The sequence below is a fragment of the Aotus nancymaae genome, unplaced genomic scaffold, assembly GCF_030222135.1.
Source record: "Aotus nancymaae isolate 86718 unplaced genomic scaffold, 86718_ANA_hifiasm-v0.15.2.pri h1tg000001l, whole genome shotgun sequence".
Classification (NCBI taxonomy): Eukaryota; Metazoa; Chordata; class Mammalia; order Primates; family Aotidae; genus Aotus; species Aotus nancymaae.
In genome coordinates, this window is record NW_026988412.1 from 7,484,651 (window position 1) to 7,509,857 (window position 25,207).

The 25,207-nt window shown below is 41.9% G+C and overlaps 2 protein-coding genes across 5 annotated transcripts in view; both read right to left on the reverse strand.

The window, feature by feature from the left end:
* The window catches only part of KAT14 (lysine acetyltransferase 14), a 40,237-nt gene extending 24,504 nt beyond the window's left edge, over nucleotides 1-15,733 (reverse strand). For all 4 annotated transcript variants that reach the window (XM_064376653.1, XM_012474646.2, XM_021673569.2 and 1 more), the window contains exons 1-4: nucleotides 15,475-15,733; nucleotides 13,089-13,207; nucleotides 8,285-8,406; nucleotides 227-408 (exon numbers count right to left, since the gene is read on the reverse strand). In XM_064376653.1, coding sequence (XP_064232723.1) covers nucleotides 227-408; nucleotides 8,285-8,406; nucleotides 13,089-13,207; nucleotides 15,475-15,733 — 682 coding nt within the window. The remainder of the gene's footprint in view (nucleotides 1-226; nucleotides 409-8,284; nucleotides 8,407-13,088; nucleotides 13,208-15,474) is intronic.
* Nucleotides 15,230-21,026, reverse strand: LOC105732522 (protein PET117 homolog, mitochondrial). Its single transcript, XM_012474660.2, has 2 exons — nucleotides 20,838-21,026; nucleotides 15,230-16,187 (listed from the first exon to the last, which is right to left on the reverse strand). The coding sequence occupies exons 1-2, from the start codon at nucleotides 20,931-20,933 to the stop codon at nucleotides 16,038-16,040; spliced, it is 246 nt and encodes an 81-aa protein (XP_012330083.1). The 5' UTR covers nucleotides 20,934-21,026; the 3' UTR covers nucleotides 15,230-16,037.
* Between the last annotated feature and the right edge of the window lie 4,181 nt (nucleotides 21,027-25,207).

Consider the following 25,207-nt stretch of genomic DNA (forward strand, 5'->3'; position numbering starts at 1 on the left):
CCAAGGAAATTTATAAAACTGATAGCTTGATTAGGAAGTGATAAAATGTTTTTATGTGGCATTTATTTCTAGCACACACGCATAAGTGTCATCACAGAAGTGTTAAGCAGAATAGCTCCAGAGAAGCCTTCGAGCCATAGCCAGTGGAAGCAGGAGCATCTTCTGGGCTCATGCCTGCTTGGCTCTGGTCTGACTAGCATCTTTTGTATTGTTCTCACAACAGTACCTTTTATTTTCAAAGTCGAGGCAGACAACTTCTCTCCTTCAGGTTTCATTGTCGGGGGCTTGTTATGAACAAGTTTCCACCATCCTGACTCTCCAAATTCCTGAGCACCTGAACGGAAGTACATGGGACTTCCCACGCTGAGGCAACCTGCCACAGTGCTCCACCAGGTGGACGTCTTTTTCCTAAAGAGTCCAAGAATTTTAAAATGATTGGCACTAAAATAAGCTCATTATATAGAAAAGACAGTCTATGTATACTGTGACTCCCCGGCCTGCAACATGCAATGGCACCTCCAGCTGCTGAAGGAGCAGAGCACAAGAGGCAGGAGAGAGGTTCTGGAGTCCACCTGCATCACACCCTGGCACTACCAACTTCTAGCAGTTTTGGTTTGTTCATCTGAAAAATCAGGATAATAGAACTTACCTCACAGGGTTGCTGTGAGGATTAAATGAAACAATTCAAACAAAGCACGTAAAATACTTCTCAATCACAATCATCACGATTATGGAATTCTACAGGCTAGTTTTAATTAAGTTACTTTTTTATGTGAATTAAGCACAGCTCCCAAGAATAAAGCACACAAAAAGCATAACTCCAAGTCCGGGCATTTCATGATAGAAGTTAATCACTGGCTCCAGTAAACAGCTCACTTTACTAGAGGAGTCACACACATCTCTCAATCTGATCCTATCTACTTTGATGCACTAGAGTGGTAACAAAACTATGTGGTATGCTCCACAAACAAGAGATAGCACCTACTGCATGACAAATAACAAAATGTGCATAATGTCAACTATTTGGGTACCCCCTTGAAAATTCTTTTAAGACAACTGTTCTCTTTCCACCTTGAAAACACAAATCAATTGCTGGAAATCCTAAAAGACAGTTTTTCACAAGAAGGTCAGTCTAACAGTTGGAAGATATTTCCAGGAAGGCAAAGGAAAAGCATTCTGAAGAACAGAGATGTACTAGTAATAGAAAACACAGAAAATAAACAAATAAGCTAAGCTATAGTAGGCATAAGCACTACCTGAGGCCAGGCATGGTGGCTCACGCCTGTAATCCCAGCACTTTGGGAGGCTGAGGCAGGTGGATCACCTGAGGTCAGGGGTTTGAAACCAGCCTGGCGGACATGGTGAAACCCTACTCTACTGAAAACACAAAATTAGCCAGGTGTGGTGGCACATGCCAGTAATCCCAGCTACTCAGGAGGGTGAGGCAGGAGAATCGCTTGAACTCAAGTGGCAGAGGTTGCAGTGAGCCAAGACTGCACCATTGTACTCCAGCCTGGGCAACAAGAACAAAAGTCAGTCTCAAAAAAAGCACTGACTATCTGAGAGAGAATGACACCCCCAACCTTTTGGTCCCAAAGTACCTGTCCTACATTCTTATCTTTTTCTAATCTTTCCAAACCCCTCTAATATATAATGTAGTATAAACATATACAATAGAATATAATTCAGTCTTAAAAATAAAGGAAATCCTGTCAGATGCTGCAACGTGGATAACCCTTGAGGACATTATGCTAAGCAAAATAAGCCAGTCATAAAAAGACAAATACTGTATGATTCTACACATGTGAACTATTTAGAATAGTCAAATTCATAGAAACAGAAAGTAGAATGGTGACTGCCTAGAGCTACGGCGAGGGAAGAATGGAGAGTTATTTAATAGGGATAGAGTTTCAGATCTGCAAGATGAAAAGAGTTCTGGCAATCTGTGAATCTACATCCAAATATGTGAACATACTTAACACTACTGAATTGTACACTTAAAACTGGTTAAGATGGTAAATTTTTACTCCAATAAAGAAAAAAGAAGTCTGGGCAACATAGAAAGACCTCATTTCTACAAAAATAAAAATAAAAAAATTAGTCGGGTGTGATGGCATGTGCCTGTAGTGCCAGCTACTTGGGAGGCTGAGGTGGGAGGATCACATGTGCCTGAGAGATCAAGGCTGCAGTGAGCCATGACTGTGCCACTGAATTCTATCCTGCATAACAGGGTGAAACCCTATCTCAAACAAACAAAAATAATAAAAAGATTGAAAAAGGCTCAAAAGATTCTAAAAACCAATGTGTTATTTAGTGTGTGGAAAATGGGTGCGTACTTGTACATTGACAGTGGGACTATAAACTGGCATATACTTTCTTGAGGTTACTTTCATAATGTACAGCAAAATTGTGTGTATTCTCTGACCCCACAAATCTAATCACAGAAACACAAAGGACATATATACAAGAATATTCCCTACAAGGCTAACTTAAACACAGGAAAACTAGAAGTAACATAAATGTTTATAAAAGTATCAGCCAGTGTTACAGATTTAATTTCGTCCTCCCAAAAAGAAGTCCCAGTACTTGTGAATATGACCTTACATGCAAACAGTGATCATGAGGTCACTGGGTTGAACAAATATGACTGGTGTCCTTAGACAAGGGGAAACTTGGATTCAGACAGACCTGTAGAGAGGGAAGATGCATGAAGACACAGGGAAAACGTCCTCTACAAGCCAAGGAAGGCCTGTGGCTAACAGAAGCTAGGGGAGAGGTATAGAATAGACTCTCCCTCACAGCCTTCAAAGGGAACGAACCCTATCAACACCTGGATTTCAGATTTCCAGCCTCTAGAACTGGAAAACATTTCTGTTGTTTAAGCCATCCAGTTTGTGTTACAGCATCATTAGCAAACTAATATAGCCAGCTAAATCACAGTATAGACACATAATGAAGTATTTGTATGGAACGGAATAAATTTGTTGCCAGGACATATACAAACACAGTATTTATAAACGGCCTGAATACTTTTCCCCCCAAATTATTATTGTGGTAAAATATACCTAACATTTACTATCTTTAACAATTTTTAAGAGTAGAGTTCAGTGGTATTAAGTACATTCATATGGTACAATCACCACCACCATCCACCTTCAGAACGCTTTTCATAGGGCAAAACTGAAACTCTATATCCATTAAACAACAACTCCCAATTCCACCCTCTCCACCAAGTGCTGACAACCACCATTCTACTTTCTGTATCTGTGATTTTCACTATCCTAAGTACCTCAGGTAAGTGAAATCACACAATATTTGTTTTCTTGTGATTGGCTTGTTTCACATAGCATAATGTCAAGGTTCATGTACACTGCAGCACGTGCCAGAATTTCCTTCCTTTTTAAGACTGAATGATATCCACTGTATGTATATGCCACACTTTGCTTATCCATTCATCTACTGATGGACACTTGGGTTGCTTCCACATCTTAGTTATTGTGAATAATGCTGCTAAAAACATGGATATACAAGTATCTCTGAGACCCTGCTTTCAATTCTTGTGAGTATACACCCAGAAGTGAAAATGTCAGATATGATCATTATATTTTTAATTATTTTAGGAAACACCATACCATCTCCCATAATGATTGTATAATTTTACACTCCCACCAACGCTGCACAAGGGTTCCCATTTCTCCACGTTCTTGCCCACAGTTGTTATTTTCTGTTTTTTGATAATTGTTGCCCTAAGGGGTATGAGATGGTATCTTGTTATAGATTTGATTTGCATTTCCCTAATGATTAGTGATGTTGAACATCTTTTAACGTGCTTATTGGACATTTCTATATCTTTGAAGAAATGTCTACTAAATTCCTTTACCCATTTTTGCAATGTGGGGAGCACCAACAACAACGGCTGCCACCTCTTTTCACCTCTATGATTAGATGCAGTTATCAGTAATCAGAGCACAAATACCCAGTATTTGGAAAACGGCTTATTTTTGCCCACCATGGATGCTACAAGCTGTGTGTAAGCTGCTCTAGGAACACACAAACAGCTCTCTCCCTAGCAGCTGGAGAAGGGGGATGGGTAGCTGCTACTGCATTAAGAACTAAAACTGACCAGTATTAAACACAATATACTGCAAGCCTTTATTGGACTACAGAGTTCCAAAACAGTTCCATCAGTCAGATTCTGCCAGTGCAACTGTTGTCGAGGCAGGAAGGCAGATGCTTCCTATCTGCCACCTTCCCAGAGTCCTCCTCATATAGTTGATTGAAGTGTAGATACTACCAATATGTTCTATCACATTTCATCAATGCTAAGATCCATTAACTTTCAGATACACTATTTTATGTACAAACAAGAAAAAGCTAACTACCAATTAAATTATGACCTATCAGTAACTATAAGATGTATCTAGCTGTCAGAGATGTCAAATTTTACAAAATTATGTATCTTAAAAATATCAGGGCTGGGTGTGGTGGCTCATGTCTGTAATTCAAGCACTTTGGAGGCCAAGGCGGGCAGATCACCTGAGGTTGGGAGTTCAAGACCAGCCTGACCGACATGGTGAAACCCCGTCTTTAAAAAAAAAAAAAAAAAATCAGTAAAATATGGTAACAGAAGAAAATACTCAAACTATTCTTCACTAATCAAAACTATACCTTCCGGAAGAATTCAAGGCCAGGACTGTAAAAGCAGATTAAATGAACAAATACTAGCCAATTATTCAGTAATAATTAAGTTTTCACATACTTTTTAACTTGTTTCTACAGTGGTACATAAAATTATTTAAGTTAGCCCTAAAAAAATACACTTTTCTACATTTAAACTTTAATAACATATTAAAGGCATAAAAGAAAAATCTGTAAACATCTGAAAGAAAATTTAGAACTTTATTACACTGTATACTGTTCTCTTAGGTCTTGTGACAAATGAAAAATGGTTACAATTTTTAAGAATTTAAAGTACATCCTGGCTGGGTCACCTGAGGTCAGGAGTTCAAGACCCCCCTGACCAATATGGTGAAGCCCTGTCTCTACTAAAAATACAAAAATTAGTAGGGCATGGTGGCACGTACCTGTAGTCCCAGCTATTCAGGAGGCTGAGACAGGAGAACTGCTTGAACCTGGGAGGCAGAGGTTGCATGAGCCAAGATTGCACCACTGCACTCTAGCCTGGGCAAAAAAGCAAGACTCCGCCACACACATAAAATAATAATAAGGCTGGGGGCAGTGGCTCACGCCTGTAATCCCAACACTTTGGGAGGCCAAGGCAGGGGAATCACCTGAGGTGGGGAGTTCAGGACCAACATGGAGAAACCCCGTCTCTACTAAAAATACAAAATTAGCCAGCTGTGTTGGCACATGCCTGTAATCCCAGCTACTTGGGAGGCCGAGGCAGGAGAATCGCTTGAACCTGGGAGGCAGAGGTTGTGGTGAGCTGAGATCGTGCCATTGCACTCCAGCCTGGGCAACAAGAGTGAAACTCTGTCTCAAAAAAATAAATAAATAAAATAAAATAAAATAAAATAAAATAAAATACATCCTATGGATAGCAGAATGAATATCTTTAGTAGCTATGAAAAAAGTGTACCTTAAATATAAATGCTCTTTACAGACAGCTTCTCTGGGGCATGGTGATCTTGTTAACATTCATACACAGAGATATCTGAGCAAGTGGTAACTACTCAGGGGTAGTAGTTTCTGGGAACTTTTCCAATCACTGATGTTTAAAGTGGAGTTCCAAAAGCGAAGAGCAGCACTGTAGCATGAAACCAGGTAGCAAGAATCATAGAGTGATTTCTAATTCTCTTTTGCTTCTTCTGGTTAGATCAAGGAGAAAGTTTACTGCTTTAAATTCTCATTAACACTTGTAACCTCTCTTTTTGACTGGAAAAGAAAGCCTTGCCTTGCCATTATATGCCATGGGATCCAGCTACAATTTAACAGCATTGTTTTATTTTTATTGTTACATTCTATTTATGACAATTTATATAGGTTTCCCACTTACCATGGTGATGTGAAGTTTCTTTTTAAAATTAACGTATTTTTAAGTGACCTGATTTAAATAGGACGATCAAATAAATAATAATTCAGGTGATATACCAATATGACCAAAACACTAATTTAATAAACTATGTAGAGACTGGAGAGTAATTAATGCCTTTCAGTGGCATGTTAAAGAGAAATAAGGTTCAGCTGATTCCTCTCAGAACATGCTCTAGAAATGAACAAATGAAGCAACTGAACAACTTCTGTTAAAAATCCAGCAGTATCCTTAAAAACAGGCAATCTAAATCCAATTTGTTCCAGGAGATAACCCACTACATAGAACAGCAGTCGAAGATAATGAAAACATTCCAAGATCCAATTTTATCAGTTTTTCTCCCTTTCTTACCCCTTATAAATGGGGTACATTAAGTTCCATAAATAGTGCTAAATCATTAAACTAAAACAACAGATTTCCTTTCCTTATGAGAAAAAAACCAGTTATAGTGTCAATTCTTTTCTTAGCACCACTAAATAGCTCAAGAACTAAAATAACCTCTTTTGTAAAAATGCAGGGAGTCTATTCCATTTTCTCACAGCAGCCTGCAGAAGGTCACCCTCCTTCTGACTGCCCTCCCACACTCTCAGTAACATGAGCAAAGCTGTGATTCCTCAGCGTCTGAAGAAACAGACGGTGCAGTGAGCCCCAAGTAAGGAAAGGCATGAACTCCCTGCCCTGACCTGAAGTGATCAGAGCCTTTGTCATGTCTAAACTAACCTCATTACGCAAGACTCACAAATCTCACGCAGGACTTCAGACAGCAACTCACAATCAGAATCTCAAATAAAAATTCACCAATGTGGTAGCAAACTCACAAGTCCCCAAGAGCAATAAAAGTCTTGTCAGATCCACAGACCTTTAGCGAAAACATATGGTCACAAGGTCTGTGCATCAGCATCCCCGAGTCCAACGAACCAAAGCAGCCACCGAGGAGAGCACATAGCAGCAAAATCAGAGTGCAATGAGAAACACAGTGATTAATGAACAAGCCATATGCACATGTGCCCAGACTTTGCTAAGCACTATGAAAAATAGTTAAAAGTATAAAAGAGTGTCTACTTTCCAGAGTTAAAAACAAATAACAATAACACAAAACTCTATTAACTAAGGGCAACCTAAGCAGATGCAGTCAGTAACTGCTATTATTTTTCCTCTCTTGTCCTTGTTTTGTTGGTTTTTTCTTTCTTTCTTTTTTTTTTTTGAGGTGGAGTCTTGCTCTGTCACCCAGGCAGGAATGAAGTGCGATCTAGGCTCACTGCAACCTCCACCTTCTAGGTTCAAGCGATTCTCCTGACTCAGCCCCCCAGATAGCTAGGATTACAGGAGCCTGCTACCAAACCCACCTAATTTTTGAATTTTTAGTAGAGATGGGGTTTCACCATGTTGGTCAGGCTAGTCTCGAACTCCTGACCTCAGGTGATCTGCCCGCCTCAGTCTTGCAAAGTGCTGGAATTATAGGTGTGAGTCACTGCACCCAGCCAAGTTTTTAATCTTAAAAAAGTCAAAACATTCTCTGGAATTCAAAAATTCTTTGTAATTGCCACAAGTAATCACTCTAAATCTCTAACAAAGTCAGGAATGGTGGCTCACACCTATAATCCCAGCACTTTGGAAGGCTGAGGCAGGAGAATTATTTGAGTCCTGGAGTTCAAGACCAGCCTGGACAACATGAGACCCCTGTCTCTATAAAAAATAAAAAAGTAAGGCCAGGTGCGGTGGCTCACATCTGTAATCCCAGCACTTTGGGAGGCCGAGGCGGGTGGATTACTTGTGGTCAGGAGTTCGAAATCAGCCTGGCCAACATGGTGAAACCCTATCTCTACTAAAAATACAAAAACTAGCTGGGCATAGGGGCAGGTGCCTGTAATCCCAGCTACTCAGGAGGTGAGGCAGGAAAATCTCTTGAACCCAGGAGGCGAAGGGTGTAGTGAGCCGATCACGCCACTGCACTCCAGCTGGGTGATTAGAGCAAGACTCTGTTTCAAGAAAAAAAAAAAAAGCCAGGTGTGTTGGAGGCTGACACAGGAGGATTACTTTAGCCCAGGAGGTTGAAGATGCAGTGAGATATGATTGTGCCACTGAACTCCAGCCTGGGTGACAGAGGAAGACTCTGTCCCAAAAAAAATTAAAATAAATCTCTAACAAGGCTACATTAGGCTGTCTCAAATCTTGTATGCTTCATTCTTTACATATTCCCTCAATTATAAGATTTTTTAAAAAAAACATTACCTATTCCCTAGTAAAAAAGTCCAATGTTTCTCAATAAAAGCGCAGATATCTTCTTTCCACCTGAAATAACCTTGACGTCCACTTCCTTCTAGAGACAAGTTGTACATCGCCAACATGACGACCTGTAACACAAGTGAAACAAGGGGTGGAAAAACAGCACAGTTAGGGATATTAATCTTGAGGGGGAAAAAGTTTCTTCTGTTTTATATTCTGAGTAGGAATGGTAGGAAACAGAGGGAACAAAGGAAGGACAGTATCTTGGAATATTCCCAAGGTAGAATTTACTTCCTTTTTAACTTTCGTTAGATATCACTAATCCACTTAATTCTGTGTGCCACACACACAGGGCTAATGTGTGGTTGAACTAATAGCTACAACAGAGCTGCCTCTGAATTAGCAGATAAACAGGCATTGTCCCAAGGATCTCACGCCCTACACAGTGCAGTCCTAAATCAAGGGCTACCTACTGGCCAGCAGGAGGCCTCCTGGTGCCTACTCCAGCCAGCATTTTCTAACCAACAGCGCTACCCTTTATCAAATATCCTGAAAATCACCCTTGTATACACTTTTCTAAGCTATTAGAGGGAAAAAAGACTCTCAGAATTTCAGAACTAAAAATAATGCTACATGCTATATCTACTCAGTGACTTAGCCATTTTTAGCTGTTAAATCCCTCAAAACAACCCCATAAACAGATTTTTAACAATGTCTTCCAGTTATATCTGCATCCAGTCTACACCAGCCAACAAACATCTTCCTTTAAACAATCAATATTCCTGGGAAGTTAGTGTTTAATGGGCATGGAGTTCCATTTTGCAAAGATAAAATTCTGGAGATGGATGGTAGTAGTGATTACACAACAATGTGAATGTACTTAATGCCACTGAACTGTACACTAAAAAATGGTAAACTATATGTTATGCATATTTCATCACAATTTTCAAAAAGTAATTTAAGAAATTACTCAATAAATAATTTAAGAAAATCATAGAACAATCTTTGCCCATTCTCAGACTCCAAGAGTATCTCAGAAACATGTATCTGTTGATAATCTCAGTGATAAAGTATCTGTTATTTTATTTCTATGAGTTTTCTGTATAATTGAGATATTTTATGACTTTAAAAAGTTAAAGTTCACATATTTACTTGAAAATAACTTTTTCTATTACCACCTAATATTTACTGGGCCAACTATATAATATATAAAGGACCTGTTTTTCCTCCTCTCCTGGAATTTGTAATCTAAAAGAATGAATCCCAGGCTGGGCACAGTGGCTCATGCCTATAATCCCAGTACTTTTGGAGACTGAGGTGGATAAATCACCTGAGGTCAGGAGTTCAAGACCAGCCTGGCCAACAAGGTGAAACATCATCTCTACTAAAAATACAAAAATTAGCCGGGCATGGTGGGGCACACCTGTAGTCCCAGCTACTCAGGAGGCTGAGGCAGGAGAATCACTTGAACTTGGGAGACGGAGGTTGCAGTGAGCTGAGATAGTGCTGCTGCACTCCAGCCTGAGCGACAAAAGCAAAATTCCATCTCAAAAAAAAAAAAAAGAATGAATCCCAGTATAATTTTCTGCTCTCATGCTACCAGACCAAGCTCATCAGTAATGAAGCTGGTCTTGTGGACCAATGTATCCATAGGGCCTAGTTCAGAGCTGGCAGATACTCAGTATATGCTGAAGAACACTAGAAAAATAATGAACACAGATCGATCATAGTGGCTTTACTTATGAACACAGATCGATCATAGTGTCTTTACTTGTGCCATAAAAATGAGTCTCCAGGAAAACAATGTAAAAACTTCCCTATCCTTCCCAAATGTTTGATAAAGTTTCTCCTATGTATAGAACTGCTATTGACAGGAGTCAGCAAGGAGGAGGAAAGGACACAGAAAAGGAGTGTGGCAGGAAGGGCCCTTTTAATCAGGAGATCAGACCTCTTTACTACAAGTATTTTATAATACAAACAAAATGCTGTTTGCATTGCAAGCATTTCTATGTATTTCTTTGGTAAATCAACAAAGTTTGAGATTTAAAAAGACAGAAAACCCACATTTCAATATGATAAATATTTGGTGACATCAATAAAGTCTATTCAAGACCAACTGATTCTCTTTCAGGTCTTCAATCAGAGGTGGGCTTTTTCAGATGCAACTAGAAACACTGGTCAATTGTTTGCAGAGAACCAAATGTGTGCAATCTAAGTTATCACTTCATCCTACCAGATTAGTATCCACCATCAATATGTCTTTTGGAAGTGAAAAAATAATTTGGCTGGGCATGGTGGCTCAAGTCTGTAATCCCAGCACTTTGAGAGGATCACCTGAGGTCAGGAATTCGAGACCAGCCTGGCCAACGTGGTGAAACCCCGTCTCTACTAAAAATTAGCCAGGTGTGGTGGCAGGCGCCTGTAATCCCAGCTACTTAGGAGGCTGAATCACAATTGCTTGAACCTGGAGGTGGAGGTTGCAGTTATTCGAGATCGTGCCACTGCACTCCAGCCTGGGGGACAGAGCTAAACTCCTTCTCAAAAAAAAAAAAAAAAAGAAAAGAAAAGAATTTGTATGTTAGTCGAATTAAATATGCAAAGTGGCTGGGCACGGTGGATCACCTGAGGTCAGGAGTTCAAGACCAGCCATGCCAACATGGTGAAACCCTGTCTCTACTAAAAATACAAAAAAATTAGCCAGGCATGGTGGCACGTGCCTGTAATCCCAGCTACTAGGGAGGGCTGACGCAGAAGCATCGCTTGAACCTGCGACTCAGAGGTTGCAGTGAGCTGAGATCATGCCACTGCACTCCAGCCTGAGCAACAGAGAGAGATTCCACCTCAAAGAAGAAATAAAAATGAATAAATAAATATGCAAAGTGAGCCAATATTACATATTTTGAGCAAAATAAGCAAAAGCTAGCTTTTCTTTCAAAAAGAACCTCTATAGAAAACTCACATTTTTGAAAATAAATTACATATATTTGCTCTCTCCCATTTTACAGCTTTTATGAGAAACCACTTGCAGGTCAAATACAAATCTACCTGTGTGCACATATCACAATAATTTATAAGATTTTTATAAGATAATTATAAATTATATTTATATCTATATCTTATATATTAATATATTAATGTATCCCATTTACACTTGAGAAAAATGTCCCAATTACAATATTCATGAGGTTCTATCCTCAATACAAACTTCTCTTCATTTTCTACTTACATTTTTTTCAGGCAAGTCAAAAAAAAGGCTTCCTAAATTCACTGCTGACAGATTTCTTCAGATGTCCTAATAAAGCACTGATAATTAAGATAATAGTCTAAGGCTGCTAAAGCAACTACAATTTATAAGGAACACAAGTGGCTAAAATGGTGTAATTTAAAATCTTTCTCATCACCCATTTCCATCAAAGTAAAATGTGCTATGACTAATTATCTTGTTTATCTGTATATTATCTAAATTAAGTACAGAATGTCAGCTGTCTTGGGGCAGAGGCCTTAGCTATCTCATTCACCACAGTAGACTCAGGCCTAGAATAGCACATGGTTCATAATAGGTACTCAGTATTTGTTGAATGAATGAACATAACTGCGTAATATATAATTCATTTTTTTGAGACAGGGTCTCACTCTGACACCTAGGCTGAAGTACAGTAGCTCAATCACAGCTCATTGCAGCCTCAACCTCCCAGGCTCAAGTGACCCTCCCACCTCAGTCTCCTGAGAAGCTGGGACCACAGGCACCCACCACCACAACACTCGGCTAATTTTTGTATTGTTTTTTATAGAGACGGGGTTTCACCACATTGCCCAGGCTGCTCTCCTGAGCAGAGGCGATCTAGCAGGCTCAGCCTCCCAAAGTGCTGGGATTACAGATGTGAGCCACCATGTCTGGCTTCATTTGGTTTTTGAACTAAAAAGCATATATAAACTGGTGCCTTATTATTATACATATTATATATTAACATACTGATATAGAAACAAAACCAAATAATTTAATACAACCCGGAGATCAGCAAAAAACTATTGTTTAGGATACAGCTGGCTTAGATTAAGGTGTTGGTATTAGAGACAGTTAAAAATGAACAAGTATTTCAGCAAACAAAAAATATTCAAACATCTCCGAGTTCAAATGCAGAAAGCTGGGTTATGTTGGTTTTTGCAGTCACCTTAGTTCTTCCAAATCTATTTCCAACACAGCCATCTTTCCATTTAAAAAAAAAATAGTTTTATTGTTCTTAAAATGGCTGCCAGGAAAATAAGAATTTCATTTTCAATTATAACCAGAGCTTGGTATCACATATAAATGAAATCACAAGATTCTCAAGCCTCTCAAACCCAATTCACCAAGTCAGCAGTGAATTTTTTTTTTCTTTTTTTTGAGATGGAGTCTCACTTTGTCGCCCAGGCTGGAGTGCAGTGGCGCGATTTCAGCTCACTGCAACCTCCACCTCCCGGGTTCAAGCAATTCTCCTGCCTCTCGGCCTCCCAAGTAGCTGGGATTACAGGGGCCTACCACCACAAAAAATGGCCCACTATTTTTGTTATTTGCAGTAGAGATGGGGTTTCACGCTGGTCTCCAACTCCTGACCTCAGGTGATCTGCCCACTTTGGCCTCCCAAAATGCAGGGATTACAGCAAATATTTTTCACTCCCTCCTCCACCTATTCGGTATCTAATTTCATTGCGAAATAAAAAGTCCCCCTCCAAACAACTCAAAAGCTCATCCCTAAGTTTCTAGATACTCATTCCAACAAACTCCTGGGGGAACCACCCTCAGGAACTCGGGGAAGGGTTTTTTACTCACTTGCTGCCACGTCAGCTTCAGCCTTTCATACTGCTCCTTGCCATCTGCTGAGCAATCCGAACAAGTAAACCTAAAAAAATTATCACCCTTAAGGTAACTGAGCTGTTCCCTCAGCTGACCTAGAAGAAAAACAGAAAGTCACATCATGGGTTTATCTAGAGCAGTGGTAACCCCAAGGTATAATCCATTTATCAACCAGATTTTCCTTTCCCATGTTGAGTCTTCTTTTCTTGAGCAAACACACAATAGCAAGATGGGAAAGAGGAAGGCAGTAAGAAAGACTTCTATTCTTCTAACACCAAGTATACGCCCACTAAGATCTGTAGGATCCAGTAACTTTTAGGAGAAAGGTACTGGAAAATCAGGTATTGTTGCTGGATTTCCCAACTGTCACATTCCTGACTCCCAGAGGCAGGTCTCTTCACACATTCCTTCAAAAAATATGAGCTCCTTCTGCATACCAGGCACTGCGCTAGGAACTGGGAATACAAAGTCCAAGACAGATAATGGTGCCTGCTCTCATAGGTTTGCACTTCCCTGAGGGCTGCACAGAAAATAGGTAATCTCAACAGCACAGTGGTTCTCCATGCTCACAGTGCATCAGAATCGTCCAAGTTGTTCCTGATTTTCTAAATATACTTGGTTCTAGACCAGATAAAATGAATCAACTTCTGAAGCAGAGCCTAGGAGCTACATTTCTGTGACACATGAAAACCACAGGAGTGGAATGTGATACGTACCACTGGGTAGTGTGAGGGTAAGTAAAAGGGGGACCCAACCTATGTTAGGGGGAGGCTTAGGATTAGAAATTGGCCAGGTGAAAAGGGGTATCTTTGTATAAAGGGAGAATGCAGGCTGTGGAGATGCATATTCCAGAAAGGAAAAATATCTGTGCAAAGCCCTAGGAATAAGAATTGTTTGTAAAGAATGAAAAGTTCATCCTAACTGCAAAGTTCTGTGGGGATCAACAAAGCTACACTTAGCAGGGTCCTGACCACAAAGAGCAGCTTAAAATTTGTCCTCATAGGACCAAGGGAAAGCCACTGAGAATTCAGGCAGAACCTGGATTTAATAAGCAGAGACCACTCAGAAGCAAAAACCAGCTGACTAGTAAATTCTACATTTCCTGTGAAAATGTTACTATTAATTTTTTAACAGTAACTAAATCTGAAGTTGAACCCATTTTAAGAAAAAGTTTCCACATGCCAGAAAATGACCCACTTCACAATTATATATGTATTTATCTGACTTGGTTACAGATTCTATCACACAAAAGCACTCCTCAGGTACATATGTCCATAAAGTCTCTGCCTAATGGGAAAATCCTGTTTTGGTATGAACCATATGATGGCTGGCAAGCCATACTCCTCGAGTGCCAGGAAGCTGACCATGGAATATCTCAAAATTGGGAATGGCCACAGTGGCTCATGCCTATAATCCCAGGGTTTTGGGAGGCCGAGGCAGGCAGATCACCTGAGGTCGGGAGTTTGAGACCAGCCTGAGCAACATGGAGAAACCCCATCTCTACTAAAAATAAAAAATTAGCCAGGTATGGTGGCATATGCCTGTAATCCCAGTTACTTGGGAGCCTGAGGCAGGAGAATCACTTGAACCTGTGAGGCGGAGGTCACAGTGAGCCAAGATCGCACCATTGCACTCCAGCCTGGGCAATGAGAGCGAAACTCTGTCTCAAAAAAAAAAAAAATTGGCCAGGTGTGGTGGCAAATGCCTGTAATTCCAGCTACTTGGGAGGCTGAGGCAGAAGAATCACTTGAACCCGGGAGCCAAGATCACACTACTGCACTCCAGCCTGGGCAACAAAAGCAAAACTCCATCTCCAAAAACAAAAAAAAGAAGAAAATCTCAAGATTGGAGCAATCAAGGAGTGTGCATGATGTTATCTTTTGCCAGAAGAAAAAAAGTAAAATGGGAAAAAAGACTGGTCCTAGAAAAAGAGCAAAAAACACCTTCAATGTGCTCATCTAACTTCCCTTCAGTATACAACAGCAGTTTTCCGCATAAATATTAACAGAGCAATTTTTATAAACTTGAACATGAATTTTATACTGGGATTTGAATTTGGCCCCAAATCTATATGATCTTGTTAGAAAAATATGGCTAATTCTTTAAGTAACACAGGATTTCCAATTTTCTCATTTTTATTGAGTTACCATCAAAATTGTTAACAATGTGATAGAGGTTGACAGTAAGTTTCATTAGTACAAACGTGCCTATGTTTTGCATAAATTGCTGGCTGATTAACTAGAGAATAAATATAATTATCCTTTTATTTAGGTCTCTTTTATATTCACATTTCTTTCACATGTTGGAAAAACAAACCTTCACACTGGAATTGACAAATCAAAGAAATTGAGAAGCTCCTTACTGGCTGGTATCCATTTTTGGCACTTGTCACAGAAGTAGGACAGCTGCTCCTCCATCCACGATACGTCTCCTTCATCGCTGTTGAGGGAATCCCCACTCTGGTCGTGTGATAAGTCCACGGATGCCTGATCCTCAGATTCCACAATCAGGAGCGTCTCTCCCTCCACTTCACCTTCCTCCAGTCCTTCTGAGGTCGATGTTCTCGTGGCTTCGTCATCGTGCCGACTAATCAGACTACTCAGGTGGATGCTACTATCCATCTCTTCCTTCTCACAAGTTCAGCAGTGCTTCTCAGCAACAACCCTAAGCTCTGGACAGTGACCTTAACAGAGCTTCTACCAGGATCGTACAGACAGAGACTCTTCCAAAGAGCGTCTGCCCACACTCCTTTATTCAGATATAAGGGACACTGAAAGCAGTAATTTACAATATATGATTCACTGTCCTTTATCTGATCAAGTTTAAAAGGACAGTGACCAAAAAAAAGATAAAGACACCACTAAGCTACTCTCCATCAACACACACACATACACTCATGTTGCCTGTCCCATTGATATTTCACATTCAAGTTGTTTTTTGAGATCCTTTTGCCAATAACATCTCTCTTTCTGCTTCAAGTTGCTTAGTCAATTTAATCTGTTCTCCCAAAAGACGAATGTTTTCTCTTTTCCGATTTTGCCTCTGAATGTCTCTGATAACTCCGTCATGAAGCCTCTAAAAAAGTAAGAAACAGATTTCAGTAACATCCCGAACAGGTGGTCCCCATCCTTGTGCCATTCAAATCCAAACAACAGTGTTACCAAAATACACTTAAAACTTTCAGATTCCAAATACCCAGTAACTTATTTTAATTTTCTGTACAAATGTAAAATGTAATAAAGAAACCATCAAATAAATTTGGTAGTGTGTTAAATGTTATTACTGAAATGATTTCTCATATTTTAAGAAATTCCTGAGCATTTAGTACAGACTATTTAATGGGAAATAACAGAAAAAAAAACTGTTAAATAAAAAATAAAATGTTAAATTTTATTTTATTTTATTTATTTATTGAGACAGTGTCTCGTTCTGTCGCCCAGGCTGGAGTGCAGTGGCGTGATCTCAGCTCACTACAACCTCTGCCTCCTAGGTTCAAGTGATTCTCCAGCCTCAGCCTCCCATGTAGCTGGGATTATAGTGATGCACCACCATGCCCAGCTAATTTTTCTATTTTTAGTAAAGAGGCATTTTGCCTGTTAGCCAAGCTGGTCTGGAACTCCCGACCTCAAGTGATCTGCTCGCCTCAGCCTCCCAAAGGCTGGATTACAGGCATGAGTCACCGCGCCTGGCCAATGTTAAATTTTAAAAGTTTAATTGATACGTAATGCTTAAAACCTTGGCAAGTTACTACAGTAACACTGTAAACTCTTCTGTTAGCAATTATCCTAGCTGAACAATAAACATCAAGAGAAAAAAAGCAGATTACTAAAATCTGAACTTGACTTCTGGCATGTAAAGTTAAAAATGTAAAACTCATACAGAATTATTAATTATATAACAGAGACAGAAGGAAAAAAAAGAATGCTACTACCAGAGGACAAAATAAATTCCCATCAATGGTAGTTACCTTAGTAAGCACTAAAAAACCACAGAATTCCAGAACACGGACCTGACACCCAAGATTAGACTTTTAAAAACATCAATTCAGTCATCACTAATAACTAACACTTTGTAGTTTATTGCTCACAAAATACTCTATAAAGTTTTTAGACCAGTGGCTCACTCCTGTAATCCCAGTACTTTAGGAGGCCAAGGCAGGCAGACTGCTTAAGCTCAGAAGTTTTAGACCAACTTGGGCAACGTGGCAAAATCCCACCTCCAGCAAAAATACCAAAAAAAAAAAAAAAAAAAAAAAAAAAAATTGCAGGGCGTGGTGACGTGTGCCTGTTGTCCCAGCTACTCCAGAGGCTGAGGTGATAGGATTACCTGAGCCTGGGAGGCACAGGCTGCAGTGAGATGAAATCCCGCCACTTAACTCCCAGCTGGGTGACAGAAGCAAGACCCCATCTCAAAATAAATGAAGTTTCTTTATTTTTTATTTTTTGAGACGGAGTCTCACTCTGTCACCCAGGTTGGAGTCCAATGGCACGATCTCGGCTCACTGCAATCTCCACCTTCTGAGTTCAACATATTCCTGTTTCTCAGCCTCCCAAGTAGCTGAGATCACAGGCATGCGCCACCAGGCCTGGCTAATTTTTTTGTATTTTTAGTAGAGATGGGGTTTCACCATGTTGGCCAGGCTGGTCTCAAACTCCTGACCTAAAATGATCTGCCCATCTTGGCCTCCCAAAGCGCTAGAATTACAGGCATAAGCCACCACACCCAGCTAATAGTTTTTTTTAATAGTGGCTACATACAGTAGAATTAATGGGAGGGGGGCCCAGGGCCTGCATATGTCTGTGGGGTTTTTTCCAAATTATTTTACCTATTTTTAAAAACTCAGCTAATATAATACCTACTTGCTGGACCTTCTCCAGGTCTACAGCTTCATTATGAGGGATCTGAAGGAGCCCTGGGACTGATATAACTCAACTGAAACCCAGCTGTCTTGAACCATGCACCCTTGGCAAGATCCCCACTGAGACAAAAATGGAGGTGCTTATTCCACTCCCCTGACCCCAGGTCTTCTTGTCCTGTTCTTTTTATACCATGACACACCAATACCCACCCTCCCAAGCCCACACCATTCACCAGAATCATTCCTTCCACACCTGCCTCCCAGATCCTACCCTTCCTTCTCAGAGATGTCCTGTGTGCTTATGATCTGGCTTCCCATTCCATTATTTGCTATTGTCCTCCAGGTTTCAAGGTCTATGCTGATTGCCTCACACATCCTTCCTGTGACTCTCACTGAACTACCTTTCTAACCACGAAAGACCTCTTTATTCTTCCAACCCTAACACCTAGAACTCTGGCTCCTCATGTAGCACTGCTTAATTTTTGCTAGGTTACTGTGCGTATTAAAGATGATGTATGTAAAGTGCTTAACACTCTGCCTGGTACGTGGCTGACAGTCAGGAAACAACAGTCATTATTTAATTTCTTGCTTCCTTGAAACTTCTGATATATCCACTGTGCTAATCACTTGTCCTAGTCTTTCCTACTGCTATTAATACAATGTAAGCCCCTAATGAGGAACCGGACATTAAAAAAACAAAACAAAACAGGTTATTCTGCTCAACCTTTTTTTTTTTTTTTTGAGACAGAGTTTCACTCTTGTTGCCCAGGCTGGACTGCAATGGCGGATCTGGGCTCACCGCAACCTCCACCTGCGGGGTTCGAGAGATTCTTTTGCCTCAGCCTCCCCAGTACCTGGGATGACAGGCATGCCCCACCACACCCGGCTAATTCTGGATGTTTAGTAGAGACTGGGTCTCTCCATGTTGGTCAGGCTGGTCTCGAACTTCTAACCTCAGGGGATCTGTTTGCCTCAGCCTCCCAGCTTCTGGTCAACCTTTTCTTCATCTCTAACTTACAAATAACCACTGTTCCACTCTGTAACACACTGGTTCTCAACCTTGTGTTAAAATCCTCTGGGTTGCTTTTAAAACATTGCTGAGGCCAGGCACAGCGTCTGGCGCCTGTAATCCCAGCACTTTGCAGGGCCGAGGCAGGCAGATCACACGGTCAGGAGTTTGAGACCAGCTTGACCAATATATGAAACCCAGTCTTTACTAAAAACACAAAAACTAGCCAGGCGTGGTGGTGTGTGCCTGTAATCCCAGCTACTCAGGAGGCTGAGGCAGGAGAATTGCTTGAACCTGGAGGCAGAGGTTGCAGTGAGCTGAGATCGTGCCACTGTAATCCAGCCTGGGTGACAGAGTGGGATTCCATTTCAAAAACAAAAACAAAAAAACCCAAAAAGAAAACATTGCTGAACCAGGTCCCCATCCCCAAGAGATTCTGGTTTAAATGGTCTGGGGTGGGGACCAAGCCTTAGTCACGTTGTAAAAACTTTCAGGGAACATCTGATGTTTATATGGTCCAAAGCCAAGTTCTAACCCATCCCTACCCTAACCCTTCAAAAATCACTTCACTGACGTCAGAACATCTGTCATACTAAACTTTACCCCATCTCAAGTTTTCCCGGGATCACCATCTTTTCCTTTTCCTTCTAAGAGGCGGAAGTCTTCTGCCTCTACTCCAAAAACTATCCCTTTAGGAGCACATTTTTTAATCCCAAATCTCCGATCTCTTCTATGCCCTTTCATTAAGTCACCTTATCTCCCTCCTGAAAATTCTTGTACCATCACATACTTCCTCTCCTCTAATTTCCACAGTCCGTGAACACCAAGAACAAAGACCTCATCTGCTTCATCTCTGTATACCAAGCGCATAGCACAGTCCAAAGCTTTGGGTAGGCAAATCAAGAAGAGACTGTTTATTCTTGATTCATCCAGTCCATTATTTTCACCCTTGGTGAACTAGATTCAATCCCAATCACTGTCAAGGTGTTCTTTGGAAGTTCACTAAGGACCCAATTCCCAGATCTCAGTACAGTTGTGAATCACTGATCGACTCTGGAAGAGCGAAGTTTCCTTATCTTTGTATTCCCAAGGTGCTTAGTGAGGTAGCTTCCACACAGTAATCAGCCATTAAAGGTCTGCCAACTTGATCAAGAAAGAAAATATGAATTGAGAGGAAAGAATAGATGGTCAGTCACTCATCAGTAGATCACGGATATTTCCTGAAATAAAAGTACGAAAAAGAAAATTTGGAGGCTTTTATCTCTATAGTTCCCAGATTCTAGTTTTCATAGCAAACTGTTCATTTAAAGGAGAAGTGCAAATATCTCACTAAATTATCTTGGCTAAAGGCGAGCATGGGGGTGGGGGACTTTCTTACTATGAGATAAAATCAATAGCACTTAAAACACATTAGGCTTTAGCCGCAACCTTGGGCCAGAAGGGAGGCTGGTAACTTGCAGAATGCACCCCAAGAAACTCCTTCCCCGCCTTCTATTTTCCAGCGGCCCAAGTGAGATGTGGAAAGGTCCGCACCCTGCAGGCCGGCTGTGACCTGAAAACAGAGCCGCTGGGCACCCCAAGAGCGTGCATGAGTGCGCGGAGCAAGGCCCCTTCAGCGCCGGGCTCCCAGGGCGCTAAGCCGGCGGCCGAGCAGTCCTGAACCGCCCAGCTGCACACGCCCGCCAGGAGCCTAGCAGGGCGGCCGCCGGCCGCAGCCGGAAACGCATGGGGTGCCGGGCCGCGCCGCCGCGGGGGAAAGACACGAGGAGGAGGTGAAGAACCGAACGGGCAGAGACCACTAGAGGCCCCAGGTCGCCGCTGCGCCGGGGCCCGTAAGAGACGGTCACGTGACACCGACCTGCTGGTCCCACCGCTGCTTCACATGTACGCCGGCCACTGTGGCCGCCGTTAGCAGCACCGACAGGCCCAGCACCACCTTCGAGGTCCTCGACATCCCCGCGCTGGCCGCGGCGGCCTCTTTCTCCCGCCCGCCTAAGGCGCGGGGGCCGCCGCAGATTGCACGCCGCCGCCTGTTCGACCCAGGCTCGATCCCTCGAGCGCAGAGCCCCAGTCGTTGTGTGCGCCGCCCGCCGCCGCCAGGCGCGAGCAATCGAGAGCCGAGCACCAAGCGGCGCCCCAGCACTGCGGATTCTTGGCTTCTCTAGGGGCACACCCCGCCGGCAACGGCGTTAGACCACCCCCAATTCAAATTTTAGGAGTCCCGGCCCAAGCTGGCCCCGGCACCTTACCAGGGTGGAGGGTAGGGGTTCCATGCCTGAGCCGGTTCAGTACCAACCAAACCTCGGCTGCGGGGGACGGCCTGAGGGGTCTGGGGTTCCCACAGGAGTACCGTGCTGACCCCTCTCCCACAGACGCCCCTTCTGAGCGCCTGACTGATCTAGACGCTTTGCTCAACACCGGCTTCACCTAAACGCAGCCCCTCGTTGCTCCTTTGGCGGGTCAGGTTCCCCCAGAAGACCGCCTCGTTGGACAGTTTCAGAGGCGCGGGATTTCGATCTGTGGAGTTTTTGCCTGAGGACCCGTTATTAAACGCTGTAGTCGCGGTTACCTCCTTTCATCTTGACGCTCTGGGGCGACTGGTCAGGCTCTGATTTTTTTATTTTTTTGATAAAGAGCCTCTCTCTGTCGCCCAAGCTGGAGTGCAATGGCTCACTGCAGCCTTCCCTCAGCCTCCAGAGGGGATTACAGCCCTGAGTCACCGCGCCCTGCCGCCCATATAATCTTTGTGATCACTTTTACACCCAGTTTCCCCGCCAGTAATACAGGATTCCTTATGCCCACATTACTAGTGAAATAAATGATAGAATGAAGTCTTTTCGTTGGGAATAAGTTAAGCATTTGTGCAAGACACATTTTCACTTCTTCCTTGGGTAAAAGAGGCAAGGCCTCCCAGAAACTTTAAGTATCTGTTAGAGCAGCCAATGAAGAAGTGTTTATCATTCAATCATTCTTTCCCACTAGAATTCAGAGAATGAGCTGCCTCCGGTGGACAAGGCTATAGACAGTATTGATTAAGCCTCACTAGGGACTTTTACAACATTCCTCACTGTTCATAGCGCTTTGCTATTCCAGTCTCATGTGAGCGTAAACAGCTTCAGAGGGCTATCGCTCTCAAGAATGTAGTGCTTTTGGCCGGGCGCATTGGCTCACGCCTGTAATCCCAGAAATTTGGGAGGCCGAGGTGGGTGGATCAACTGAGGTCGGGAGTTCAAGACCAGCCTGACCAACATGGCGAAACCCCGTCTTTATTTAAAAAAAAGAAAGAAAGAAAGAAAGAAATGTAATACTTTTTTTAAAAAAAAAAAGAAAGAAAAAGAAAATACCTTTTACAAACGTCATTTTGTCCACAGCATTTTTTGCAGCCTAGAGAGAACGTACCACTGAATTGGAAAATGGAGTCTTGCTTTAATGAACCTTGGAGTGAGAAGAAATTCAATCCAGGATGTATTTGCATATTTCTCTTAAAACAATAAAATTATACTAGACTTATTTTTATTTGTGGTATATCCTGAATATTTTTTCCCTGTAAATCAGTGAGCCTTCAACAGAGCTGCATGTCTTTAGAATGTACATCAGGGAGTTAGATCAATTGCCTTTCATTTTATCGTGTCTAGTTTATCAACTTGTTTTCTTGAAATACGCTCTTTTTTTGGGGGGGATTCCAGAAGCGGGAGGGAAAAAAGTATTCCACTTTTAAGAAATCATTTATTGTAAACTATGTCAAATAAAAAAGTGGGTTGGGGGACTGAGGAAGGTCATGCAAAGAAAAAAAAGTAGATTTATCTGTTTCAGTGTTTATAAACCTAAGCAGTAAATTTTTTGTGATTGTTGTCGCATAGATTACTGATTTGTGAAAGTGACTGCATATCATCTAACTGAGAAACAACAATTTTTTTCTTTTCTTTTTTTCTTTTTAATTGAGACAGGGTCTCACTCTGTCGCCCAGGCTGGAGTGCCATGGCGTGATCTCACTGCAACGTTTACCTCCCAGATTCAAACGATTCTTGTGCCTCAGCCTCTGGAGTAGTTGGGATTACAGGCCTGAGCCACCATGCCCGGCTAATTTTTGTATTTTTAGTAGAGACAGGGTTTCGCCATGTTGGCCAGGCTGATCTAGAACTCCTGGCCTCAATTGATCTACCTTCCTCAGCCTCCCAAAGTGCTGGCATTACAAGTGTGAGCCACCTTGCTGGCCATGAATACGTTTTCAAAAAGAAAAGTTCAGACTTGCTGATCACCTCTTTTCAGGTGTTGATTACATTCATTCTTTCAACAAATCTTGAATGTGTCAGAACAGTGTATTCAAGGTATCCCTTCCCCCATCCCTCAAGCATACACAATTATCACAGCAAAAAAGGGGAGATAGTTGACAAGAAGTAAATGTTGTCAACTATCAATTGTGTAAGGTATACACAATTATCACAGCAAAAAAGGGGAGATAGTTGACAAGAAGTAAATGTTATATTTGTATCCCCCCAAATTCCTATGTTGAAACCCTAACCCCCAAGGGAATCTACTGGGAGGTGGGGCATTTGGGAAGTAATCGGGGTTAGATGAGGCCATGAAGGTGGAGCCCCCATCATGGGATTAGTGCCCTCATAAGAAGAGAAAGAGACTAGTGCTCACTCTCTACCATGTGAGGACACAGCTGGAAGATCGTGTGTGCAAACCAGGAAGAGGGTCCTTACCAGAACACAATCATGCCAGTACTGCGATCTTGGACTTGCCAGCCTCCCAAACTGTGAGAAATAAATTGTTGTTTAAACCACGTAGTCTCTGGCATTTTTGTTACAGCAGCCCAAGCTGACTAAAAGAGCAATTAACTGTTCCCCAAAGTTAAGTGTGGGTGTGGGCCTACCCCAACCAAGGAGAAGATTCCTGATTCAGTTATCTGTCAGAAACTTCCAGCAACTCTCCTCCAGAAACTGAGTCCTGGTTGTCTTGAATTCCTCCCTCACTTCCTCTCTGTGCTGAATCGTCACTAATGCCCAGTAAATGAAAAAGTCTTGCTTAGCCTTGATGACGCCCGGTGACAGGCACACCTGAAAAAAATCACAGAGGTAAGTACAGGTAGGATTTCCAGTAAAAGGTAGAAGATAAAATTAAGGCCCTCTCCCCAACAGGGAGAGTAAAAAAAAAAAAAAATCACTTCATGTTAGCAAACAGTACATGAGGCACAGGCACATTTTAAAGCTGTTTATTATATCAAATTATTTCATCTTCGAGATGACCCTATGACATAGGTGCTGGTAGTATCTCCATTTTACAGGTGTGAAAGTGAAAGCGCATTTTGTAATGTGTCCACAGCTAGAAAGTTACAGAGCTGGGCAACCTAACTGGTTTTTAGTTTTGTTTTTGAAAGATTAAATTCACCTAGTTTAATAAAAGTTTAAGACACATAACATGTCTTTAGTTAATAACTACAAGGGGAATGTTATATATCTAGAATGTTCCAATTCCATATTTTAGCTTCTTAGAAAAATGGGAGAAGATAGGGCAAGAAGGGAGAGATGTGAATAGACACACAGATGAGAGGGCAGAGAGATGAATACAACAGAAACCCACAGAGTCAGTTGCCACGTACATTAACAGTAGTTAACAGGTGAACAGTAGTGTTCACCCTTGTGAACACTTGAACTTGAAAAGGGGTCTCAGAGAGACAAGCTCTTTGAAACTCTGTTTTCAAAACTTCCATTCCTCCCTTCGGGCAGGGGAGCGGCTGTCACCCTCCAGCAAGATGCTACTGGAAGCTGGCCTCTGTGAACAAAGTTCTGCAACAGAAAGTGGTGGGAAGTAGGGCTCTGCCTTCATGCAGTAGCTCACTTGCTGCTCGATTTGGGGACAGTCTCTTACTTTGCTGGACCTCAGTTTCCTCCTCTGTACTACGGAGATAATAACAAGTCTTCTACCTCATTGCTGTACTAGTTGAGAGGATTAGTTAATAGTATGGCATTACCAAAGTCAGCCATGTGGTGATCATGCATGCTGGGGCATTCCAGCCAGTGACCTCCAGTGGTCCCCTGTGAGTCCTAAGACCTGAACACTCTTGGTGGCCCTGAAGGGTGAAGAGGGAAGAAGGCAGAGGGAGGTGCGGAATCCTTGTCTTTACATGTTTGGAAAATGTCTGTTTGCAGCTGAGTGGAAACCTGGTGACATCCCAGGTGACAGCAGCACTTCTAACAGTACAGCAAGTGCAGCCCAGGCTGT